The 22,500-nt window shown below is 38.1% G+C and overlaps 1 protein-coding gene across 2 annotated transcripts in view; it reads left to right on the top strand.

Annotated features, from left to right (window-relative positions):
* Nucleotides 1-2,296: 2,296 nt before the first annotated feature.
* Nucleotides 2,297-22,500, top strand: part of cabp2a (calcium binding protein 2a) — a 21,709-nt gene continuing 1,505 nt past the window's right edge. Inside the window, exons 1-6 of one of the 2 annotated variants that reach the window (XM_072463422.1) lie at nt 2,297-2,523; nt 3,437-3,619; nt 19,464-19,494; nt 19,893-20,027; nt 21,632-21,741; nt 22,398-22,500. The exon at nt 22,398-22,500 is cut by the window's right edge and continues 45 nt beyond it. In XM_072463422.1, the coding sequence (XP_072319523.1) occupies nt 2,491-2,523; nt 3,437-3,619; nt 19,464-19,494; nt 19,893-20,027; nt 21,632-21,741; nt 22,398-22,500 (595 nt within the window). In that variant the 5' untranslated portion in view covers nt 2,297-2,490. Of the gene's footprint in view, nt 2,524-3,436; nt 3,620-15,050; nt 15,324-16,569; nt 16,765-19,463; nt 19,495-19,892; nt 20,028-21,631; nt 21,742-22,397 lie in introns of those variants that run through there. The other variant, XM_072463421.1, reaches the window with a different exon arrangement.

Here is a 22,500-nt window from a genome sequence, read left to right as displayed (position 1 = left end):
ATGCAAGAGTCAATAACAGATGGAGACACTCGATATGATTGTACTTGATCTTGCTAGTTGTGTGTGAGTTAATGTTGAATCTGAATCCGTTGGACTGATTCACAGATGAGGCTGGTCTGAAGAGAATGTCCTGGATCCAAGTTCAAAAGTTCAAAAAGGTCCTTTGCTTGAATTTGCATTATGCAGTTTAAATCACATCTAAAAAGAAAGAATTCTTATTTATAGGAGAGAAAAGTTATCTTCTGTGGCCATGTCTCTCTGGAATGTCTTTGTTCTGTGGGTTAGCTTAGCATCGCAAGCTACTCCACGATCCTCTCTCTGACTGACCCCTGCGAGGGTTGGGTTTTGGCGCCATTGTTCTACCAATCAGCAAGTATGCTAAGTCAGAGCTGAGAAGATCTGGAACATATATCTGATGTAGACATTGTTTAGGCCACATACAGAGATAAAATTGTTCAAAAGGCGAGTTAAGACTTATCTTGTGAACAATATTAAGTTGAATGAACATGTAGAACACAATAACATTATGTACAGTAAATTCATCTTGTGGACAAAGTCTGCGATCAGATGATTGTTTATTAAAACCCCATAGTCTTTTTAGCATTTGTCTTGGAAGAGAAAATGGCTCTTCAAGTTCGTTTTAGTCCCAAACAGTCATTTGGTGGAAAAAGTTTATTCCTACTTTAAAACTGAGCCTCTGCTCCGTATACAGCGTGTCCCAGTAGCATGGTACAACCTGAGTCGCATTTCTGTCACCATGACAACGATCGGAGGTTGTCTGCAATTTTCTACATTTAAAAGACTTTTTGTGGTTGTGCACCGACCTATCAGTGCCCACTTGTGCAGAGAGCTGAAGGTCACTATGCCCTGTGCTCATGTGACGGACTGATCTTGGGAAGCGAGGCGTTTACCTTGCTGCTCCTGTTGCACCCTCGAATGATACGATGATACATTCCGTTTTGAAACTTTTAATAAGTCCACGGTTCAGAATACACATATTTGAGGCGCGCGGAGTCACAACTCCCAGAACGCACCTGGGCCACACGCAAAACAATGAGTACTTTTGACTCCACAAGCCATCCAGGTACAGCCCCTTTCATGGACGTGCACCCTAATTCAAGTGCTCCATGATAAATGTACAATCTAACACACAAAAGTAATAATAATTTAGCAGTGTATTGCACCATCACAATTAAATATTAGCATAATAAATTAGATGAGTAACACCCCCAGCTTGGAACTCTTTCCAGTCTGAACTCAGGGTATGTAAACTGGTTTCGCTGAGCGATTTTTGCACTATTTTGAAGATCAAAGACACTTTTCATTGATTTATATTTTTTATAATTATAATATATAATTTGCATAATTTATATTGCAACACAGAGCCCAAGAAGTATCCACCAGCTCAGAGGGCAAGAGAAAGGAGGAATACTTTCTCAGCCTGTGATTACACAGGTCTCTTAACAAAGTTAAGCAAAAAGCAGGACAAAAGGGAAATAGAACCAAGAAGATATGGTGTCTCTATCCCTTATGCGGCTGGACTGTCTGAAAAAAACATTGGATTTTGATGGCTCATTACAGGGCTGTTAGGATACAAAGAAGATTAGGAGGATATATATCTGAGTTCTCAGACTAACTCCGCAGATTGAGATTGAGACAAAACGCCTTGTTTTCTATAAACAGTGTCCAAATGACTACAACTGAATATCTTCAACAATAATTGTGTGCTGCAAGTTTCCTACTTGCCCCAGATCAGCCTTGAAAAAGAGGTTTTCAATCGCATTGGGATTTGCATCATTATAATAAAATACTCGAATAACGGGAGTGCTTTTATAAGACATTTCACTCCCTCCCCCTATTTACAACACAATTGTAATCACAAAACGTTTCAGTTATTGTTGTCAGATTATATCGCTCTCACACATTTTTGGACTGAGCCAAGTCCATATGGTGACTGTAATAAACAATGAGAAGCACATTAAGTGCAAAGGATTGAGGACAAGCCCAGGAGAGATCAGAGGCAGAGCGAGGAAATAAATGCCGGATTATGGGACATGTCGCAAACATGCTGAAACACTGTTTGGAAGCACAAGACCTTTTCACTGATGTACTTTGACAGAACATAAAACATTGTACACATTGAGTCTCTTAATCAACAGGTTGGACAAGGCCATGACCATTTATACTACATTGTAGAATAGAATAAATGAAATCATAATATTGTTTGTGATTGAGAGATTGTGCTTGAACACTCTGTTTGCAGATGAGAGTGGCGGCTGTAAGTACAGGAGGAGAGATGAAAGCGATATTGCGAGCTCGGGATGAGAGGAGGAGAGGGAGGAGCGAGCAGCCCCTGTCAGACCCTGTGTTGGATGGATAAAGAGGTGGAGTGGACACGAGTGTGGCACAGAGGCAAGGCATCTGTGTGAATCCAACCGGACCAAAACCACAACACCACACATCCACCACAGCCGCAGCAGCAGAGCGTCCATGGAGGTTTCCGAGGGAAAGTTGTTGAAGAAGGTCAGTGCAAGAACTTGACTAAGATTAAGTGACATTAGCTGTTTGTCCTAAAAACTGTAATGTGGTACTTGAGGGGAGGTGCGGCCTGTAGCCTCAATACCACGGGAAAGACATGTGAAGTTACATTTTAAGTATACTTTGGTCAGTTGGACCTTGAAGAACTGATGGTGAAAAGTTGTACTACACCCTTTTAGTGCATCTTGTCTTTGACCTGTAAAATGTATCATCTAAAAATGGAACGTGTGGCCTTTAGCTGGCATTAAAATGCTATTGGAATGCTTACATTTTTCCAAATGTCCAAAAGTTATACTATCCATTGAATGACAAGTGAAACATGTAATGTAGTACATTATACATGACACTGACCTACTCAGTTTATCTTTCATTGTGACGCGGCTGCAGGTGAGCGGTAGGTGCGTTTTATGATTGATACGTGGCAGGACAAACGATTTATCCACGCCACGAGGAAATATGATAAAAAATTTGCTGAAAAAAATCGTCCATTCCACCTTTAAGGTTCAAAAAGTAAATTCCCCATTTGCTTTTACCAATTTCAAAATATGAATGGTTTAAAGGCAAGGCTAAACTATGTGGTAACTAATGTCCATGACGTGATTATTTTTAGCCCATAAAACATATTGAAACCTAATATTAACTTTTTTACTATGCAGTTTCTAAAGTTTCAGAAATACATTATAAATTGTGTGTCTTCTACTCATTAGTTACCACATAGCACATTAGTTCTGACCAAGCATTCAAGCTTTTATCCTTTTTGGAAAGTCTATGGCAAATATCAATAGGAAATTTACTTCCTCATTTCTCGGTCGCACTGTAAAATAGAAATAAATTGTTTACAATATACTTCAATCACGTTCTAATCTTTTTCGTCTTTGCTATATACATTTTTTTGCAGGGCTCCATCAAGAAGAAGATCGACTCCTTCAGGCGATGGAGCTCGGCGAGTATGAAAAGGCCCCCGAGATCCAAAGCCAAGACCCTGAGCCTGTCGTCCCCCGTGGGCGACCCGGAGGACCTGTGGCTGCAGGAGGGGGACGGCAGGAAGCTCCGGCCTATTGTAGACTCGGTCTTTGGACAGGTAAGAGGCTTTTTTCATGCAGAAATATATCCCTTGTGACTAAAAAACGTTGATATCGTCACATGATTGAAACTATGTTGTTTGTAGTATTATGTTATAAATCCTAGCTTATGCTTTTGATTCTTGTTTTGTGTCTTGAAAATAAGTTTGAATTAAAAGTATTGGTATAAAATGCTAGCAGTAACTTGTGAACAATGGAAGTAACTTGTGCATAAAATTGGTCTGGACAAAATAAATCTGGTGAAGCTACTTTAAAAAAATAAATAAGCTTCCTGAATTACGACGTGTGTCAGTGAAGGGCAAGCGATGTGAGAACTGGAGAATCAATGCATTAAAAGCTAAAGCAAACCATTTGTACATTATTGGTCTTTAAGATAACCAGTAGAACCAAAAGTTTTACCACATATTTATTTAAAAACAGTCAGGAATGTAAAGTACAAGCGTGGTGTGTGATTGGTCTTGTATTTGATTTTGTTGCAATCGGCTTGCTCAAGTCTCTTTGAGTCTCTGTTGTGCTGTTTTCATTCATTTATTCATTAATTTCAGTGCAATGATGTTTTTATCAAATTCATAGAGGCTTTGGTTAAAGCTTGAGGGGACTGTTTCCGTGCTTAGTGATGCAATTGGACATTAACTGTGGCTATGTTGAAATCCTATTGACTCCTGTCTTGGACTCGAAAGGGCTCATGAGACTTCTTTGCTCTTAGGGAAAAAGTGGCTGAGGGATTCCTGAGAAACTGCCTACGTTTGGCCACAGGAATATTCTATTTTGACCTCAAAAGTGAGAACTATTTGAAGAGCTGGTAGAATGTGTAGAATTTAACACTGATAAACATGAGAAGACATGCTGGTTCTGTAGAACAGGCTCAAACTGTCTCAATGTGTAAAGATTTTGCATAATATACTGTAATTTCATAAAAACTCCTGATTTTTCTTTTTTTTTTTTAAACGAGAGATGAACCAGACTTGGTATTAGACAACAGTTTGAAAGTTACAAATGTAACTGTGGTTCTCTAAATCCCGGATGACAGATGCCGGAGGGCAGTGCTGAAATCACTGAGGAGATCCTTTGCACATCAGAAATGATATAACCTCCAAAGTATTGTTGCTATCGACTATAATTTTCTTATTTTTAGATTAATAAAAATAATTGGTGGCTGTAGAAGCAACTTTAATTAGACATGTTTGGGTTATAGCAAAACTAATTATGAAAACAGTTGTTAAATACAGTTTCCTATAGTGTGAAAGTTGATTCAGTGAAATAATAAATCACTTTTCTCTTTTGATTGGATCATTTTCTTCTCTGGTGGGAGGTTTGTCACCTGCTTGTCTCCGAGGAGTCATCATTGCTTTGCCTGGAATGTTCCACAATGTTGCATTAAACTCGTCTCTCCACAGATCTGACTTATATTGTGGCCTGGTGGTCACCTGCTTGTGTCCATGGAGATAAGTTTGATGCCAGACTCTGGAACATTCCAGACAGAGCAGAAACATCTCCATGGAGACAAGTAGCTTCACTTGAAAAGTTAGTGCACATTTACGCCCGCTAAATTCAGTTGTCATGGTGACTATTGATGTGCACATAATGTTCTTGATGGAAAGTAATGAACTACATTACATTACTGTAGTTGAGCTGATTTTTTTTGGGTGATTGTACTTTTCTTTAAACATTTAGTATAATTCCAGCCATGTAATTGTGCTGAGCTACATTTAGAATCCTAGGTGTTAGTGAGTACATTAAAAGTCCCAATCATCCCAATGCTGCCTTTCTGCCCACACTAACACACATAACACACATAACAGCACTGCATCGCCTGCTCTGACAGGCCTGTGCTCAGAGAATATGTGGATTACAATTCAAACAACTTGATTCAACTGTTTAATTAATCAAGTTTGGACAAAAGTTTGATCTAAAATATACAAAGCTGTGTGAAAATATAATAAGTACTTTGAACATTATTATTATTATTAGACTTATTAGACTTATTAGGCTTATTAAAATTGTATCCCGGGGCCAAAAAATCATAAAAATCGAGTAGTAAATAAGGACAAATAAGAACGAATATGCCTGTGAGTGGTATCAAAAACTAGAACTCGGTGAGCTCTAAATTTGAGTGACGACCGTGTGAAAAAATATTGAAAGACGGCTCAGTAGCAAGTAACATGCATTAACATGGGCTAATGGGAGCCCGAGGGCAAAAACTACCTCCAAAAATAGGACATGTGAAAACATGTAAAAAATTATATGACCTCGTCCTAAATTATTCGGCAAGTCGGCCATATTGGATCAAACACTGCGCTGACAAAAGTGCACCTCGTCATACTTTTGGCATCTCCTCCTACAGTTTTAATCGAAAACACTTGAGCAATTAAGCTGATATGCCTTCAGGTGTTGTCAAAGTGAATTTTAAACAAAATTTGATTAATTTTTTAATTTTAATTTTATTTTTTTAATCTAAGTTTCTTAAATATGTTTTAATTGGAAAATGTTACTGGAGCTTGTGAAAAGATTTCCAAGCTGAACCCAATGATATGAAAATATAGTGGCTATCTATTAAAACTGCTCTCCAGCGCCCTCTCCAAACTTGATTAAAATAAATCATAAAAGACTATCCTATCTATTTGTCGTAGACAACTGAAAAAATATATAACTAGTCAATTTGTGACCAGGCACAAGGTGACAAAGTCACATGACTCCAGCTCTAGTTTTTATAGTGGAAATAAATGGTCCAAAAAACTATTATTAGCCCCAAGCCAAAGAACTGGAATCGTCCCGGCAAAGGAAAAACACTCAAATTGAGTAGTAAACAAGGACAGATATACTAGTGAGTAGTAACCCCACAGAGAGGGTTTTTTCAGAATTTTACATCGCATACTTTTTTCAGTTGAAAGGCTGGAAAATGTGTCAAAATTAACTACACCCATGTGCAATTAGGTTTTTATCTCTTTTTCGCTCTCTCTTCCTCTTTCCCTCTCTCCTTTTTTTCCTTTTTTTATGGCATTGTGTAAAACACATACTTTGAAGACATACAACTATAGAGGACGTACAACTACAGTAGGTGGCGATACCATTTCAGTTTGCTGCCAACCGCCATTAAAAGTAACATAATAACAATGACTCACATGGGTTTTGGTTTACAAACATTTTGAATAGGATGAAAAAAATTACGTTGACCTAGACAAACAAGGCAAGGCAAGTTTATTTGTAGCACAGAAAATCATTCATAGTGCTCCACACAATAGGAAACTGCATTAAAATCACAAAGACATGAAAGAATCTCAAAACAGTTTAAGACATAAAAGAGAAGAGTGGAAAGAAAATCCCGTCATATGCACAACTAAACAAAACAGTTTTTAGCTTGGACTTGAACATTGTCAGAGTAGAAGCCTGTCTCACATCTTCAGGAAGACTGTTCCAGATTTTAGCTGCATAAAACTGAAACGCAGATTCCCCATGTTTAGTCCTGACTCTGGCACCAGCAGGAGGCCGGTCCCTGAGGTCCTCAGAGTCCGAGATGGTTCATATGGCACTAACATATCCAAGATGTACTTTGGTGCTAGGCCATGGAGAGACTTGTACACAAGCAGAGCTGCTTTAAAGTCTATTCTCTGAGCCACAGGGAGCCAGTGCAGAGACCTGAGAACAGGACTAATGTGATCATACTTCCTGGTTCTAGTCAGGACCCGAGCAGCAGCGTTCTGGATGTACTGCAGCTGTTTTACAGCTCGTTTGGAGAGGCCAGTGAGCAGGCCGTTACAGTAGTCTAATCTACTGGAGACAAACGCATGGATAAGTCTCTCCAAGTCTGGTTTAGACAATATATTTTTGACACTAAGAAAATCTGGCACAGACACCCATCTTGCCATTCTAAACAAAAAAGCAAAAAGACAGCATACCTTTTGCTTCAAGCATGTTACCGTGGCAACCTGACAAATATTGCCATAGGCTTACCTGCGCTTTCCGTCAACAAGCATAAAAAAATAGTTTTACATAAACAGTTGAGATTTGGCACACTTATTCTCCACATCACATTGAACATAAAAGCCAGTGGGGACATAACTCTATCTCGAACTGTGCGGTTGTGAAAAAGTTGAATGAAGTACTATAAAGTTGGCACTGTTTGTGGGGGAGGGTGATGTAGGTAGCAGGATTAGAGGTGTGCTCTTTGCGGTGGCTAGTACCCCGCAGTCGCAAGCGGGGCAAGGGCCTTTTTCGCTGCGCACAGCTATATTTAGGCCCGAGCCCCAGCAGGGCGGAGGGCCTATTGCTCCCGCAACGCTGCCGAAGGCAGCGTTGCAACTGTCTTACCAAACATGCGGGCGCAGCCCGCATGTTTGGTGCCCCGTCGCCCCTGGCAAGTACAGTGAACTAGCCCATGCCGAAGGCATGGATCATGCATACTTACTCCTGCTATGACAGAAATAGTCAACAATTAGTGAATGGGCGTAGCCCATTCACTAATTGTTGACAACAGCAGCGCGAAGCGCTGCATTCCTTCAAAAACCCTCCTGGCATCGTCCTGTACGCGAGAATCCATGCCGCAGGCATGGGCCATGCTTGTATCTGCTCAAATCAATGGAAGTCTATGGGGAGTGGGCGGGGCATCCCGACGGAATAGGGAGTGACGAGCGCGTAAGCGCTCGTAATGATGATTCCACCCCATGGCGGCATCGGGAAGGCTTAGAGCTTTCAAACGATGTATAATTTGTTGTTATAGTGGAAACGGCTATATTGTTTTTGCTAAAAATATTATTATTTTTATTAGGCCCGAGCGCCACAAGCTGGCGAGAGGCCTATTAATCTCGTAAGGCCGTGCGAAGCACGGCTGCGAAAGTGCGCACGTAGTGCGCACGAAATCGAGCGCGATTCGCTCGCCCACTTCCAAACACTCACTAACGCACTCCTTCACTCATGCACGCCCCGTGCATACTAATTAGTAGTAGGAAAATGGAACATTACCGTTGTAAACGGGCGAAGCCCGTGCAAAAGTGCGCACTAAACGAGCACCTTACATTGGGATGACGACCGCGAAGCGGTCGTCATCCCCATATAAAGCACTCATTTGCGCTAAGTACCTCACGAATACGTTCCCCATCTCTTGCATGTTCCGTGCATATAAGCATGTAATGCAAAAATTGAACATTATTACTGTATAGAGGGCCAAAAACACAAAGTGGGCGGAGCCCACTCAAAATTAACGAAAGTACCCGTCAGTGACCAGGGACCCACACCATGAGGTAGGAAAGCGCGAGCGTTTTCCGAAAATGTATAGTTTATGATATTTGAAAAATGGGAAACATTGTTTTCGCATCGGAATATTATTCTTTCTTTCTTCTTCTCGGGACCAACCCCCCTATTTTTCACCCAGTGAACATTGACGAAAAGTCACAAAAATTTGCACACCTCTAAAAATCGTGCCTCTCTACATTCTGGCTATTTCCCTTTTCTAAAATAAAAAAAATTGGCGCGTCAGCGCCCCCAAATGTACCAAAAATGCATTGAGAGATGGGAAATGACCGAAAAAAAATCTGATCGTAGAATCATGAAATTTGGCGCAGAGGTAGATGGTGACAAGAGAAGTAAAAAATATTATTACGGCAACGCCGTCCGCCCAACCAAATGTCGGCCATATTGCTTCAAAAATGGCTAAACATGACTTCGGAGTTTTTCCAAACGTCGTACTTTTACGAACTCCTCCCAGGGCGTTGGCCCTAAAAAGCTGAAATTTGGTGAAAATGCTACTGAGGAGTGGGACATCAAAAGTTATCCAAATTACATTGATACCTCTCACGGTCTCTGTGCGGCGAAGCCGCAAACTGTAGCTAGAATTTCAGAAATCTCCCATATTTAAAATTTCTGCCGTTTGCGCAGATAAAGTCCGAATTGCGTCAAATTAGAATCAGTTGTTAAACTCTTTGCCCTAAACCTACTTGAAGTGAAATAAATTAATTTGGAGCCACAGCGCCCCCTACAGATTTTATATGGAGGTTAAATGTTTAGTTTTGCGAAATTTTATGAAATTTGACACACAACTCAATTTTGGCCTCCCCATCAAAAAAGTCAATGAGACCCATGTCATAATTGTTATGGCGTTGCCGTAGCAATGACCAAAACCTCCCTTGTTATTCCAATGGGGAAATCGCCAGAACATGTTTACACTTTAGACTTTCACAAACTCCTCCCAGGGCATTAGCCCTATTAACCTGAAATTTGGTGAGGCTCATCTTCAGGGGTGGACCATCAAAAGCTATCCACATTTTTATTCAAAGAGTCACGGTGTCTGTGCGGCAAAGCCGCACATTTTGCCAAGAATTCAAACTAAAATTGCTTTTTGATGGTAAAACAAAGTGAGAAGATGTGACAGCTTCACAGATTCAGCAGTAGGCGTAATAAAAAGACAATTGGGGCGCGTTAGCGCCCCCTCCTCTTGCGGCGTGGCGGCGGCGTGGCGAGGGCCGATCATTGCCGCTTGCGGCTATATTTATCATTATTATCATTATCATTATTATTATCTTTTTTTCTCAGAGGGGTGTCTATTATTGGTGTAAAGTGTGTGTGGCAGATGGAGTCAGTGAGAGCAGGATGAGTGCTGCTGCTGAACTGTAATGGACGGCTTAATGTTCTTAAGACACTGAGAAGAGTTTGATTGGGTCCTAAAGAGTAGATTAAAGCTTAAAACACTAAGAGGACAGTGGAACAGATGCACATGTACTTGTGCTGTAGAGACGAGGGACGATGGAGTCCAGTACAATATGTTTTACTTATGTGCATGTTCTCAGTCATTCACAAGTCAAGACTGTTGTGCCTCTAATACAGGTCTGAAAGTCCTATGAATCCCAAGAATGTGTTTTTTCTAATCCAATACATTTCAAAATATTTTTTTCTCATAAATGTATAAAGTTACAAAACGGTGGGATACATTAATATTCAAAGTAATTCATTAAACAAATATTTAAAGGTTCATTGTGCAACTGGGGTAAAAACATCTTAGGCAATAGCAATACATTAATTGATAAATTTTTTAATAGAACTTTGAGAGAGGCACGGAAGAAGACCATCTGTGCTCAGAGAGACGAGAAATTAGTTTCTGTTTGAGGAAGTATTGTGCTTTTTATGCCATAGTTCTATAATAAGACCTAAATAAGATATGCTCTGATTAGTGGCTTCTCCATTGGAACTGCACTTTTGGGCCCAGAAAGAACTTTGTCATAGATAGAGCGCCATTGCATTTTTGTGACATCAAACTGCTCAAGACTGACAGGGACATACAGCTTTCACAATAAAGCTTTGAAGAGATTCATCTACATTTTCACAACACTTTTTTTAAGCACCGCGCGAGCCGCCATCACAGTGAGCAGCCCCAGCCTGTATTCAGGAAATAATACAGAAGTTAAAGATATTTGTTTGGCATAATTTCAAACCCAATTTTATTGTATATGATGCACAATGTACCTTTAATCTATAATAGTTCAATACAACAAATGTAATATTTTGAGTCTTCCAACAGACGCATTTGAGAAGGATTGATGTGTCCTTATTGTTTATTTATTGATGGGTTTCTCTGTGCCGCTTTTAGAGATATTTTGTTGTGAATTGTTAATTGTTATGCCAACTGTGTTAAATTGTATCACACTGAAACTTTAATAAAAATAGCAACTGATGGTGAATCATGCATGCATTTTACTAATTTCTTTTACAATATCTCACACTGAACCGACCTGACAAAATGTATACATGGGAAAAAAGGCTTGTTGCATTGTTGTAGTATTGCCCCTATTGACATGATAAGACATATTCTTTCAGTCTAACATCTGTTGTATTATGCTCAAGTTATATAAGCAGCTTTGTGGTGGTTTGCTATTTTTAAATAAATAGCAAACTACCTTAATATTGTTCGTACAACCAACATTTTGATTTGCATTTGTGCCACAGAACCCTTGTGGATGAATAAATACTGATTTGTGAATGTTGTGGCAGGGCAAGAGAAGGGCAAATGTAACCATTGTTAATACGTAGTGGTGAACCTCCAATCCTGAAGCAAATGCATATCTAATCCTAAAGGAAATTTATAGACCCTTGTTTTATCCTGTTAATCCAGGACGTTTGGGATCAAAGTAGAAAACTTGTGTTTAGAAAAATCTGCATTGGTGCAAACAGCACTTGATTTGGGAATTGTTCCGAGAAATAAAGAGAGTGGGAGAGAGGTGAATGTGGGACAGTCCTAATCCTAATGTTACATTTTAATGTGAAAAGTTTCTTATGACTGTTCTCATTTAGTTCAAACTCAAAAAAGTATGTTTTGTCTGTTTAGCAAGAAGCTAAGTTTCAGTAATCGTTTACTATAACTGAGATGTTGCACAATTGAGGACAATAATGCAAATTAAAGTGAACATAAGTCTTATGAATCATAAGTCTTATAATGTATCTATTCATATTTTAATCTTTTGTGTCATCATTGAAACATTGAATTATTTCAGGCAGTCTACAATGGCTTAGGGTTGTTGTCTCACTGTTCAGTCAAAATGTTCAAACTTTTTCATTTCTTAAAACTCACAAACAATACTTAATTGTATTTTTTTATTGGATTAATCACATTTTAGTCAATTTTTCCAAACACTTTTTCTCTGAGCCCATAAGTCCTGAAGTTAGTTGAGTTCAATATCTAGCTCACATGTTGCAGAAATGCATCTGATTGCCTTTGATTCATCAGAGGGAAACATCTGCCTGGCATCTGTGTTTGTATGTCAGCGTGCATGTCAGCTGGTGCTGGCACACGTGGGCACAAGCCCATGTGTGCCACATCACTTGCCCTGACCCTGACGCAGAGCTATTAACATGACATGCAAAAATCCCACATTTGGAAGTGCTCCATGATGCTGTTTACTGCACTGGAGTCTGTGGAGTTGGCTGCTCCTCTGGACTTGACTTTGAGGCAGCTGCTACGTTAGCTGGTGTCGAGGGATGAAGCATGGATTCTCACCCAGCGCCTGTGTTTGGGCTTTGATGAGCTTTCTGTTCACAGCGGCTGGTTTGTTAAGGCTGGAATTGTCTTTTGTGATCTGTTGAGCATGTCATTGCTTGTTGTCAGTTTTTAATATGTACAAAACAACTCTGATCATTTTGTCAAACTGCAATAAAGACAGTTTAACTTTACAATAATATGAAAATACGGTAATTATATTGTGCAGACCCTCTAAAGTTCAGATACTGCCCTGTGCTGGCCTCAGTGCTGTCAGAGATCTACTCCTCTTTAACTGTAGCTAATGGAGATCTAAATAAATCCAAATAAACTGTTCCCACTCTCTTACCCAGTTATACTGCTGCTTTCCTTCCCATCTAAAGCCAATCAAAAGATTATCACTTTACAAACTTGTATGTACTTATTGTTATAAATCTAATATGAATGTAAATAATGCTGATTCTTAATACATTTTAGGTGAGGCACAACACATAATAAAGTTAAGTATTATTTAACCTCTACTCACAGGATTATATGAGAAACTGAGCAGGTAGTGTATCTAAAATGTGTTTCTGACCCTTTGCAGGACACGTTAATATTTGCCTAAATTGGTTTTTTTTCTGGCAATGTCTAATTTACTACAATAATAAAGCATCCAAAGTCTGACAATCTGATAATATGTCAACAAAATGAACCAAGAAATATACATGATCAAATTAATTATTTTATTGTATAATGCATCTAACAACGTTATTTGTAAATCATTATTATTTCTTTACTATTCATCTGCAATGCCTCACCAGAACCTATTGACTCATCACCTGTTGCCACAATGAGTTGCTTCTTTACAACACTATACATAATGGTGCATCTCTTTGCATTACGCTCCCTGTTCCTACATTCAAAAAGCTGAGTAAGAAAATACAGAAAAAGCTCGTAGTGTGTCCAGGCTTTCATTTGCTAATCTGGGGCCGTCCAGCCGGGCCCATGGGCTGAGGCACATACCGTTATATAATGAGACATTGTGGATTCAAATCCTTTGTTGCAACTCATCACTGCTGTTCTCCTGTCTGCTTATGATAGTGACAGTGTTTGATGTCTAAATCCATTCAAAGGTCAAACTCGAGGGTCAAACTAGGAGTCTCAAGCGATTTTTGAAGCAGTCAGCGTCAAAATATCAGCATTTTCTTATTTAGTGCATTATATTTTACCTCATTTTGCTTTTATTTGTGACATCCTCCTCTGTTTTAAAATTAGAACGATCCGTGGCAAAAACGAGAGATTAGTCTGACATCTAGTGGAAATAAGTGAAAATTACAACTCGTGGAGGGTCTGAGGCAATGGATTTAGCTTTACTGCCCTCTTGTGGTCAAATCTGCTCCTGTCAATTATATCGGAATTGGATTGACGCTTGCCAAAAATACACGTTTTATAATATTAATATTTTAAGCATTTATTCTGGTATTTTGTTAAACTAAGTCATAAGAAATAAATTTGCGAGAGGAAAGGGAAATTAACAGGAAGAGTGTGATTCAAAAATGGACTGAAATATTTAAACAAAGATCAACTGTGCGATTCAAAGACAAACCAAGCTAATCTCTGGCACACTCTGCACACAACATGGGCCAGCATGAATCCCAGCATGCATTAAGGATACATTTATTCATGCGTGGTGGTTACACTGTAATTGCTTAATATTAAGAATTTTATTTTACACAATACACACAACAATAGTCAAGGTTAGTCTGATGTTCAATGATGAAAGAACACTTTCTTTGATGTAATTTTACTTTTATAAAAATATTATAGGCATCATTTAGTAGATTCCCTTTCCATCTTATAATATATATAATAAGTATTCAAAAATTTAAATTAATTGTGAAATCTATTAAAATAGAGATGTGTAAGAATATCTTATCTTATCTTATCTTAGATTATTCATTTTTGGTTTAAAGTCATGCTTAAATGTTGAGTATATTGTTTATTATCAATATAAAAATGCTACAAAAGAGCTGATTGAGTTTTATTATCACAGTGGTCATTTCATAACAAAATAACATGCAAAATATCTGGGGAAATTATACGCATAATATATTATTATTGTCACCCTGAATCAGTTCACAATCCCTGTCTGCTTTGAAATCTGTGTGCTAGATTTTCATTCCTTCCTCTAATCTGAAACGCAGGGATTAAACTGGCAGCCTTCTCCCTCCATCCATAAACCAACGTGCACACACAGGGCAGAAGGGGCCATTTTGACACTATAAACCCGATGTTTGATGAAGGCGGGAGGGGTCTGGATTAGACAAGGTTGGTCCCAATTCAAGAAATCACTCATCCAGTGCAAAATTGAGGTAGAAAAACAAAAAATGTATGTGTGAGGCAAAGAGAGAGAGAGTCAAAATGGTCCAGTCAGGCTCGCTCCAATCCCCCGTAGTCTCCATAAAACAGCTTCAAAACGCAGCAAAGGTGGACACTGCGTTTCTCTGTGTGGGTTTGTGGGATTTAGCGTGACATCATAGCTCCACCTTGACCAATGGGAACTCAGGTGGAGCCCGGAGAGACTGGCCCGTTAGTTGCAGTCATAGTATTAAAGGGACTGAGAGGGAAGGACGCGCCACGAGAAAGCATGGATTTGGGGGTTTTGTGCAACTTTTGATGAGAGAAAAGAGAAAGAGGTTGAATTGGGACAGGTGATGGGAAATATCAACAAAGCGCCCAAAAAGAACAGTAAAAAGAGGAAGGTATGGTAGAAATTCTGATATGCAGCTCTGGAAAATATAAGTGACCACTGCGAAATGTGTTAAAACAAACTTTGATATGAGCCTGTTTGGTCTTTCAATTGCTCAAATGTAATAATTTGATTTATTAGCATATTTTGCCATTTTATATCATATTTTATTATCTTTACTTATTGTGTTAAATATAGTTTAAATGAGTCTTCTGCCAAATACTTATAACCTTATTATAACAAGACAGTTTGTTAAAGGGTCAGGAACATTCAGTGCATTTTTGAGCGATGCTGTTGTAGTTGTAGACTGTTAAAATTTAATGTTTATTATTCACACTTTCAGGTGTTGTCGATGTTTAATCACCACCTGATCAAATGCGTTTTCGTAGTTGGTAAATAAGGCTAGTTATTATTTTATCCAACTTTTTGGGAAACAGCCAGATGAAAAGAACTGTAGGAAAATGGTAATTACTGAAAATCTTTGTTATTCAGTCAATTTAATACAAAAGCTCTTTTTAGTCGTAGTCTGGATTCTTTTGTATTTGAAGGTACTGCTGTAGCTGTAACATGGTCCTTGGACCTTATCACCTAAAACTGCAACTGATTTAAAGTGTTATACTTGTATCTAAGAACACATTTAAAATCTATACAAATATATGAAACACAGGTGTGCTAAGTAGCTTTTTGATTGTCTGTCACCAGCTTGTATTTTTTTTAGAGATGTTAAGTCTTTACAATGGTCCACAGAATGGCATGAAATGTATCATAAAGACCTGCAGGTGTAACCACCTGGCCAAATTACAGTTCAGATCTGTGGAGAGATGAGCCCACTCACAGTCAAATGCTTGTTGTTTTAATGCATTGTTGTTGTTGTTGTTTGCCATAAAAATAGCTGTAATTGAATAAATACTGCGGAACATTCAAAGCATTGACAAGCAGGTGGCAGACAATCCACCAGAAAAGTTACATAGGTGCACTTTTAGAAAAGAAACTGTTGTGCTAGCCATGGGTTTCAGAGTGATAAAAATCGTGCATCAAAACCATAGCTATAACATATCTTTTGACTGGATAAACTATCACTTATAAACATAAACAGGGAGTTGAAACCCATGAATAGTGTTTGTTCATATATCCTACTCATACCCAACTAAAACTTGAAATAGATCATTTTCCAGCGGCCTCTTATGTTTTTCCAGTTGTCTGTCAAACTGTGTAGAGTCTATATGTTTTCTAACATCCTGGGACCTGCTTGTTCTAAGGTGGTAGAAGGCTTTGGCACCACTCTGGGCGAGACAATGGAGGTGGATATAGATGATGAAGAGGAAGAGGCGGTGGTGATGGAGCCCGAGCTGGAGGGGCCTCTTTGTGCTCTGGTCCAAAACGTTCACATGTTGCACAACATAGTGGGACCCGCCTGTATCTTCCTCAGACAAGGCTTCACTCAAAGTCAGCTTGTATGTATTTCCTCATCAAACTCATTACATTTAGGCCCATTAGCGTTGGAACTGGGGTTAAACCAAGGCCATTTCTATACTGCTCTTTAGTGTGCGTAGTTATTGAGGTCCAAGTTACAAATCAAAGTACTTGTATTTACTTAATAGTGTTACAGAATAGATAGACTTTAAATATTGCCCATTAAAACACAATATTCACTTAAAGGCCAAAAGTCATCGAAGGTATCAACACCTACTTTTTACATTTCACCAAATCCCTTGAAATGTCTTTAAATTACCTCCATTTCATTGGCGCTTCAACTTAAAAAAATAAAAATAAAATTATATACACATTGTATACTGTGACTAGAGATGGGAATAATGGATTGTCATTTGGGTTTTATCTTAACAACAATTACGCTTGTAGTTTTGTAACTTATCTCATGCTACGTCTGTTAAGTAGTTGTTTTTAATGTTTTGCTGTGCACTTTGAGCTTTTGCACATGCTTTTCTATGTGGTTTTCAAACTACAAATGGCAAATAAACTAAACTAAAGCTAAACTTCTTACAAACGTTAACAAAGACTGAAAAAATATTTGATATCTTTACATACCTGCTTCATTTCACATCTGAATATTGAACAGTCCACGCACACTTTGCACATATTGCGCAGAGATGAGTGACTTGTGGTAATTGGGGTCTTGGTCATAAATCCAGCCGAGGCCAGTGGCAGATGGATGAGCTGATGAACTGAAGCTGCTAATTGAAAAGGCCCATTATGAGGACGCTGCTCTCACAATATCACAGATGTCGGATTCAACTCTCTCAAGTCCTTGGGCTGACTTTTGAATAGTGTCGTCACAATGCTGGGATCTCAAACTCAATATCATTTGTAAGGAAAATGTCCAATACCATGAAAAAACACCCAGAATGTAATGTTCAACACAAAATAAGAGACCTTTTAAAATACTATGTCATCAGGATGTTCTAAATTGGGGGAATGGACGCAACTGGAGGTAAAGTGATTGAAATTAATCTGTTGTCAGTTATTTTAAGTGTCACTTAGTTTGCTTTGTTACTACAATTGTATTTGAGCTTCATAAATAATATAATTTACAGATAAAATGAAACGTTCTTGTGGGGGTCAACATTTCTGTGAATATTTGGGCAGGGAAATTAAAAACTTGAGATTTTGCGTTCATCAAAAATGCAGTATCTATAATACTCTCCCTTTTAAATAAATACAAAATGTAAAATACAATAGTAAATGTCTTTAATTTGGGTTCTGTTTTTCAGTTTTTGTGATATTCAGTGGCTAATCCTATGTTCTACTTCACTTTTGCCTCCAGCTCAGAATGTATTTAATTACAAACTATAGTGGTTTCTTTAATATCACCACATGGTCATATTCTTTTTCTGATTTGGATTGAGACCATAACTGTGCAAGTATTCAGAGAGGTCGAGATATGTCCGATTTTTTTCGAAACGTGTATCGAAATACTCATTTGACCACCCTGCTTTGGAATAGGCAGCAGCTTTCATATGAACTTAAATTATAGACTTTAATCCAGAAGCATTTTATTAGTTTGTATGAAATAGTGACGGAAATTAGTTGACAAACTGACGTCTCATAAATATATCCATGATCAAGTGAGTTAGCAATATTTGACCTTTCTACTTTCCATAAATATATCCATAAGACCAAAACTCTCTCCTTTTTATAAGCCACATCTTTTTTTTTCAACTTTTTAATTTTTTGTATTTGCTGAATTGACATGTTATTACTTCAGATACATATTCTTTTTTAATGTTCCACAAATTCCTCAAAGGACTGTTCCATTATTTCACCTGATTGTATTTATTTCTAATGTGTCAGCATCAGAAAACTCTACAATCAGACAAATGAAAAAAAGAAAACACTTAAGCCTCATTTGTAATAGCATTTTGAGCTATAATCTCTGTCGTCTCCTTTGGCCCGCTTTAATTCATGTTCATGATGTTACAGCGACACACATTCACTTCTGCGTTCAATGCAAGGCGGCTTTTATCAAATCTGAAACAAATTTCCCACGACTAGTTCTTTTTTTCTGAAGTTAAACACATTGTGCGAGGTTTAAACATCTGTATCCCTGCTGTTCACGCTGCACAACGCCTGGATTTGTGCTATTTTTCTTAAATACTACACGTGTTTTGAAATGTAGAGCATATGCACAGCCGTCTGCAAATGCAGTTGATCCAGAATGAAAAATAACAGGAGATTGGATGATATTATGGGGCAGATAAACTCAAAGGTTATTATAGATTTGTGCAGATGGACTAGTTGTGTAATCCACATCAGAATCTCTCTCCGACGGATCAACGTGGCACAAAATACACGTGGAATGAAAAAGACTAAGATTTTATAACATGATCACAGTTTGTACCACTAATCATTGTTGTGATCAGCTTGTTGTTCATGTGTAACGGCTAAAATGTGTCTTCAAGTGTGAATGTTGAGGTTTAAGTATCAGACACATGTGGAATGAATGAACAAAAAATACCATTATTTTAAAGATTACGTAATATTTTTTTCAATCTGCTCATTTTGAAGCATGTTGAGATAATATCTAACATAAACGATGTACCTGATATTGCTGGTATACATGTTACAGTACTTATCTTTGTCTAGTCTTGTTTGACTTACATTCGTTCCCTTCTTTATTCCCTGTGGTTTCCTGTAGGATCGGGATCTACGGCCAGAGGAAATGGAAGGTATTTTAAATTGTTTGTGCATTTTGAGTGATTAGTTTCCCTTAAATGTCAGAGGACCGTTAATAAAGCTATTAGTGACATCAAAGCTGGAAAGCAACGTCAGTGGAGCGCCTTTGATCAGTTCATATCTGCTTTAAATAGTACATTTGCCGGAAAGTTATGCAGCATCTTTCACCAGTTAGAAAACTTAAATACCCAAGCTGCTCATTATCCAAAAAGATGCAGTTCTTGATGGTGAATTCAACCATGGAATTATGATATAAGCAATTTTTCTTTAATGTTACACTTAAACCCCCAATGTAAGAAGTAGAAGACTGATCACTGATGTAACAAGACTCACATATCATTAAAAAAAACATTGATTGAATGCAGTTTTTATCCATCTGTTTTGTTTGCAGAGCTGCGAGAGGCATTCAGGGAGTTCGACAAAGACAAAGATGGCTTCATCAGCTGTAAGGACCTGGGCGAGTGCATGAGGACGATGGGATACATGCCCACAGAGATGGAGCTGATCGAACTGAGCCAGCAGATCTGTGAGTGCCACACGCAAACGAGCAGGTCATACTACACTTCTACACTACACTTTGATCAAGGCCACTGAACGACTGAGAATGCGTCAACTGCCCACTTTGTATTTTCTCTGGTTCCGCCCACTCCGCACTTTCTTTTCTTTCTTTTTTTATTTTTTTTTTAATTTTATTATTTTATTTTTCTCTTTTTATTTTTATTTATTCATTTTTTCTCCTTCTTTCTCTTTTTTTCCATTTTTGCCAATGTTACTGGACTGTATTTTTATTTACACACAAGTATTGATTGGTCTGTGTTTATTCTTTCAATAAAAAAGAGAATGTGTCAACTGCCAGCAATGAAGCTTACTGTATCGTATTGTCTTGTATTTCTACAAACTGTGTGTCAGAAATAACTAATAAGAATTTTGAAATGCTGTGATCTGAAGCCAAATGCAAAGGCCAAACCACATCAGAGCCCCAGTGTGAGATTAACAATGATATTGAGTGTCCCTGTGTCGCTTAAAAACCTGTTAGATTAAACAATTATGAAATGCTTTAATCTATTTCATTATTTGATTCATTCTTATTCGGTGAGATGATTTAGTTTTATGTGATTAAACAACAGATGGTTACTTCCCCTAATGTGCAACATCCAGATGTGAAACAGACTGTGGTCTAATTACACCAGAGCCATAAAACAGCACCTTTAAAGGCACACATTGTCACTTTTCTGTTACCTACCTGTCTCCATGGAGATGTTATTGCCTTGCAAGTGTCGGACTGTCCAACAATATTTTTTTTCACCAAATTGATATTAATTTGTGTATATATATTCCTGTTGTGGTTGTAGTCAGCTGTGATGTGTTCTTTTCATTCTATTTTTTACATGACAGTTTGTTCTGTTAAATAATAGTCTCAGTAAACTCCATTCATGGGTTCGTTTTTTGCTCTTTTAGGTCAGTGCGCGCAATGTGGGTTATTTCTGCTCATACCTCCAGTTACTCATCATATGGGGCAGCTAAATTGTCCTCCGATAAGTTTTGGCTCAGTGATTATGTGGCATTTGTCCAGGGCAAAGTCATCCTCCTAATTCGGTTGAGTTGACTCTGCTGCCCTAAATAAGAATTGTGTCACTACCACACCATTCTGTGTATTCTGTTTTGATCTGGTGATAATTTCTATAAAATGTCTGTGCCCCTTTTTTGTTGTTGAACATTTTTGATACTTACATAGTTCACCTTTAACATCGGATTGAAAAGACAGGAAATCAGTTGTACTTGTTTATCTGCTGCTGCTCAGACTAAGCCCACATCAGACAAACTTAGAAATAGAACATAAGAATCATATTGTGGTGCTTTATACATTTTTTAGAAGAATTGAAGTGAAATGTAAGGCGACAATGGAGTATAACCACCATGTTTCCTTAACTCCAGTTCATTTCTGCTGAAGGAGAAGACTCTTGAACTCTGAACTTTGAGCCAGTTTCTGCTTTATGTTGATTAAAACACTGTTGAATAAAAAACACTATTTATAAGATCGATTTTATATGATATCATGTTTCCATGTCTCACACCAGGTCATTTGAAAGTGAAGACATCATTTGAACACTTCCTGCTTTTGTCCTGTAGGTGGCGGCAGAGTGGACTTTGAGGACTTTGTGGAGTTGATGGGTCCAAAGATGTTGGCTGAGACTGCAGACATGATCGGAGTGAAGGAGCTCCGGGACGCCTTCAAAGAGGTCTCGGGATTTATACTATAGACCCTTTAAAAGTCTGTAAACAGCGGGGTAAACAGAAACCCTCTAAATTCTAGAATGTAGGCAAAACTGAAGTGGAACATTAAGTGATTTCAATGGAGAAACTGGGGTTAACCACAAAACATCACAAAATATGAAAAATCAAGGTGTTTTGGAAGTTGCAACCTGATCAGATACATTATGTGTGAGTGATGTATCAGAGCCTGGTTTAAACATATTTTCTATTATACTTTTTTTTAAACCTGAAAAATACAGATTTTAAGTTTTACAACAACAGTTTTAATCTAAAAAAATCTACAGATATAATTCACACTTTACCACAAAATATATATGTGAAGCTCAAATACAATTCTAAGGCAAGATTTTTTTATTTTTTTTACTTTTGTTATAAAAAAATCAAACCATACCTTATATTTTGACCCTGGAAACTCAAAGCTGGTTATTTATTTATTTTTGTCATGAATACTTAAAATGGTTTGAATTTAGTCCTGAAGTCAGTTAATCATTAAACATCGTGTTATGACTTCACTTTGCCTCCAATCGCCTCTTTTCCAGAATCTTGAACATTCTGAAGACAGAGCATTTATAGCATTTGTAATTATTTTAATGCTGTCGCTTATTCAAATGTTGCTGTTCAGTTTGACTCAGACGGTGACGGTCAGATCAGCCTGGCAGAGCTGAGAGAGGCCATGAAGAAGCTGATGGGTGAGCAGCTGCATCACCGCGAGATCGACGAGATCC

The sequence above is a fragment of the Eucyclogobius newberryi genome, unplaced genomic scaffold (genome assembly GCF_026437365.1).
Source record: "Eucyclogobius newberryi isolate DKJ021-1_F unplaced genomic scaffold, fEucNew1.0.hap1 SCAF_4, whole genome shotgun sequence".
In the NCBI taxonomy this organism is placed as follows: Eukaryota; Metazoa; Chordata; class Actinopteri; order Gobiiformes; family Gobiidae; genus Eucyclogobius; species Eucyclogobius newberryi.
This window is presented reverse-complemented; position numbering and strand designations above follow the sequence as displayed.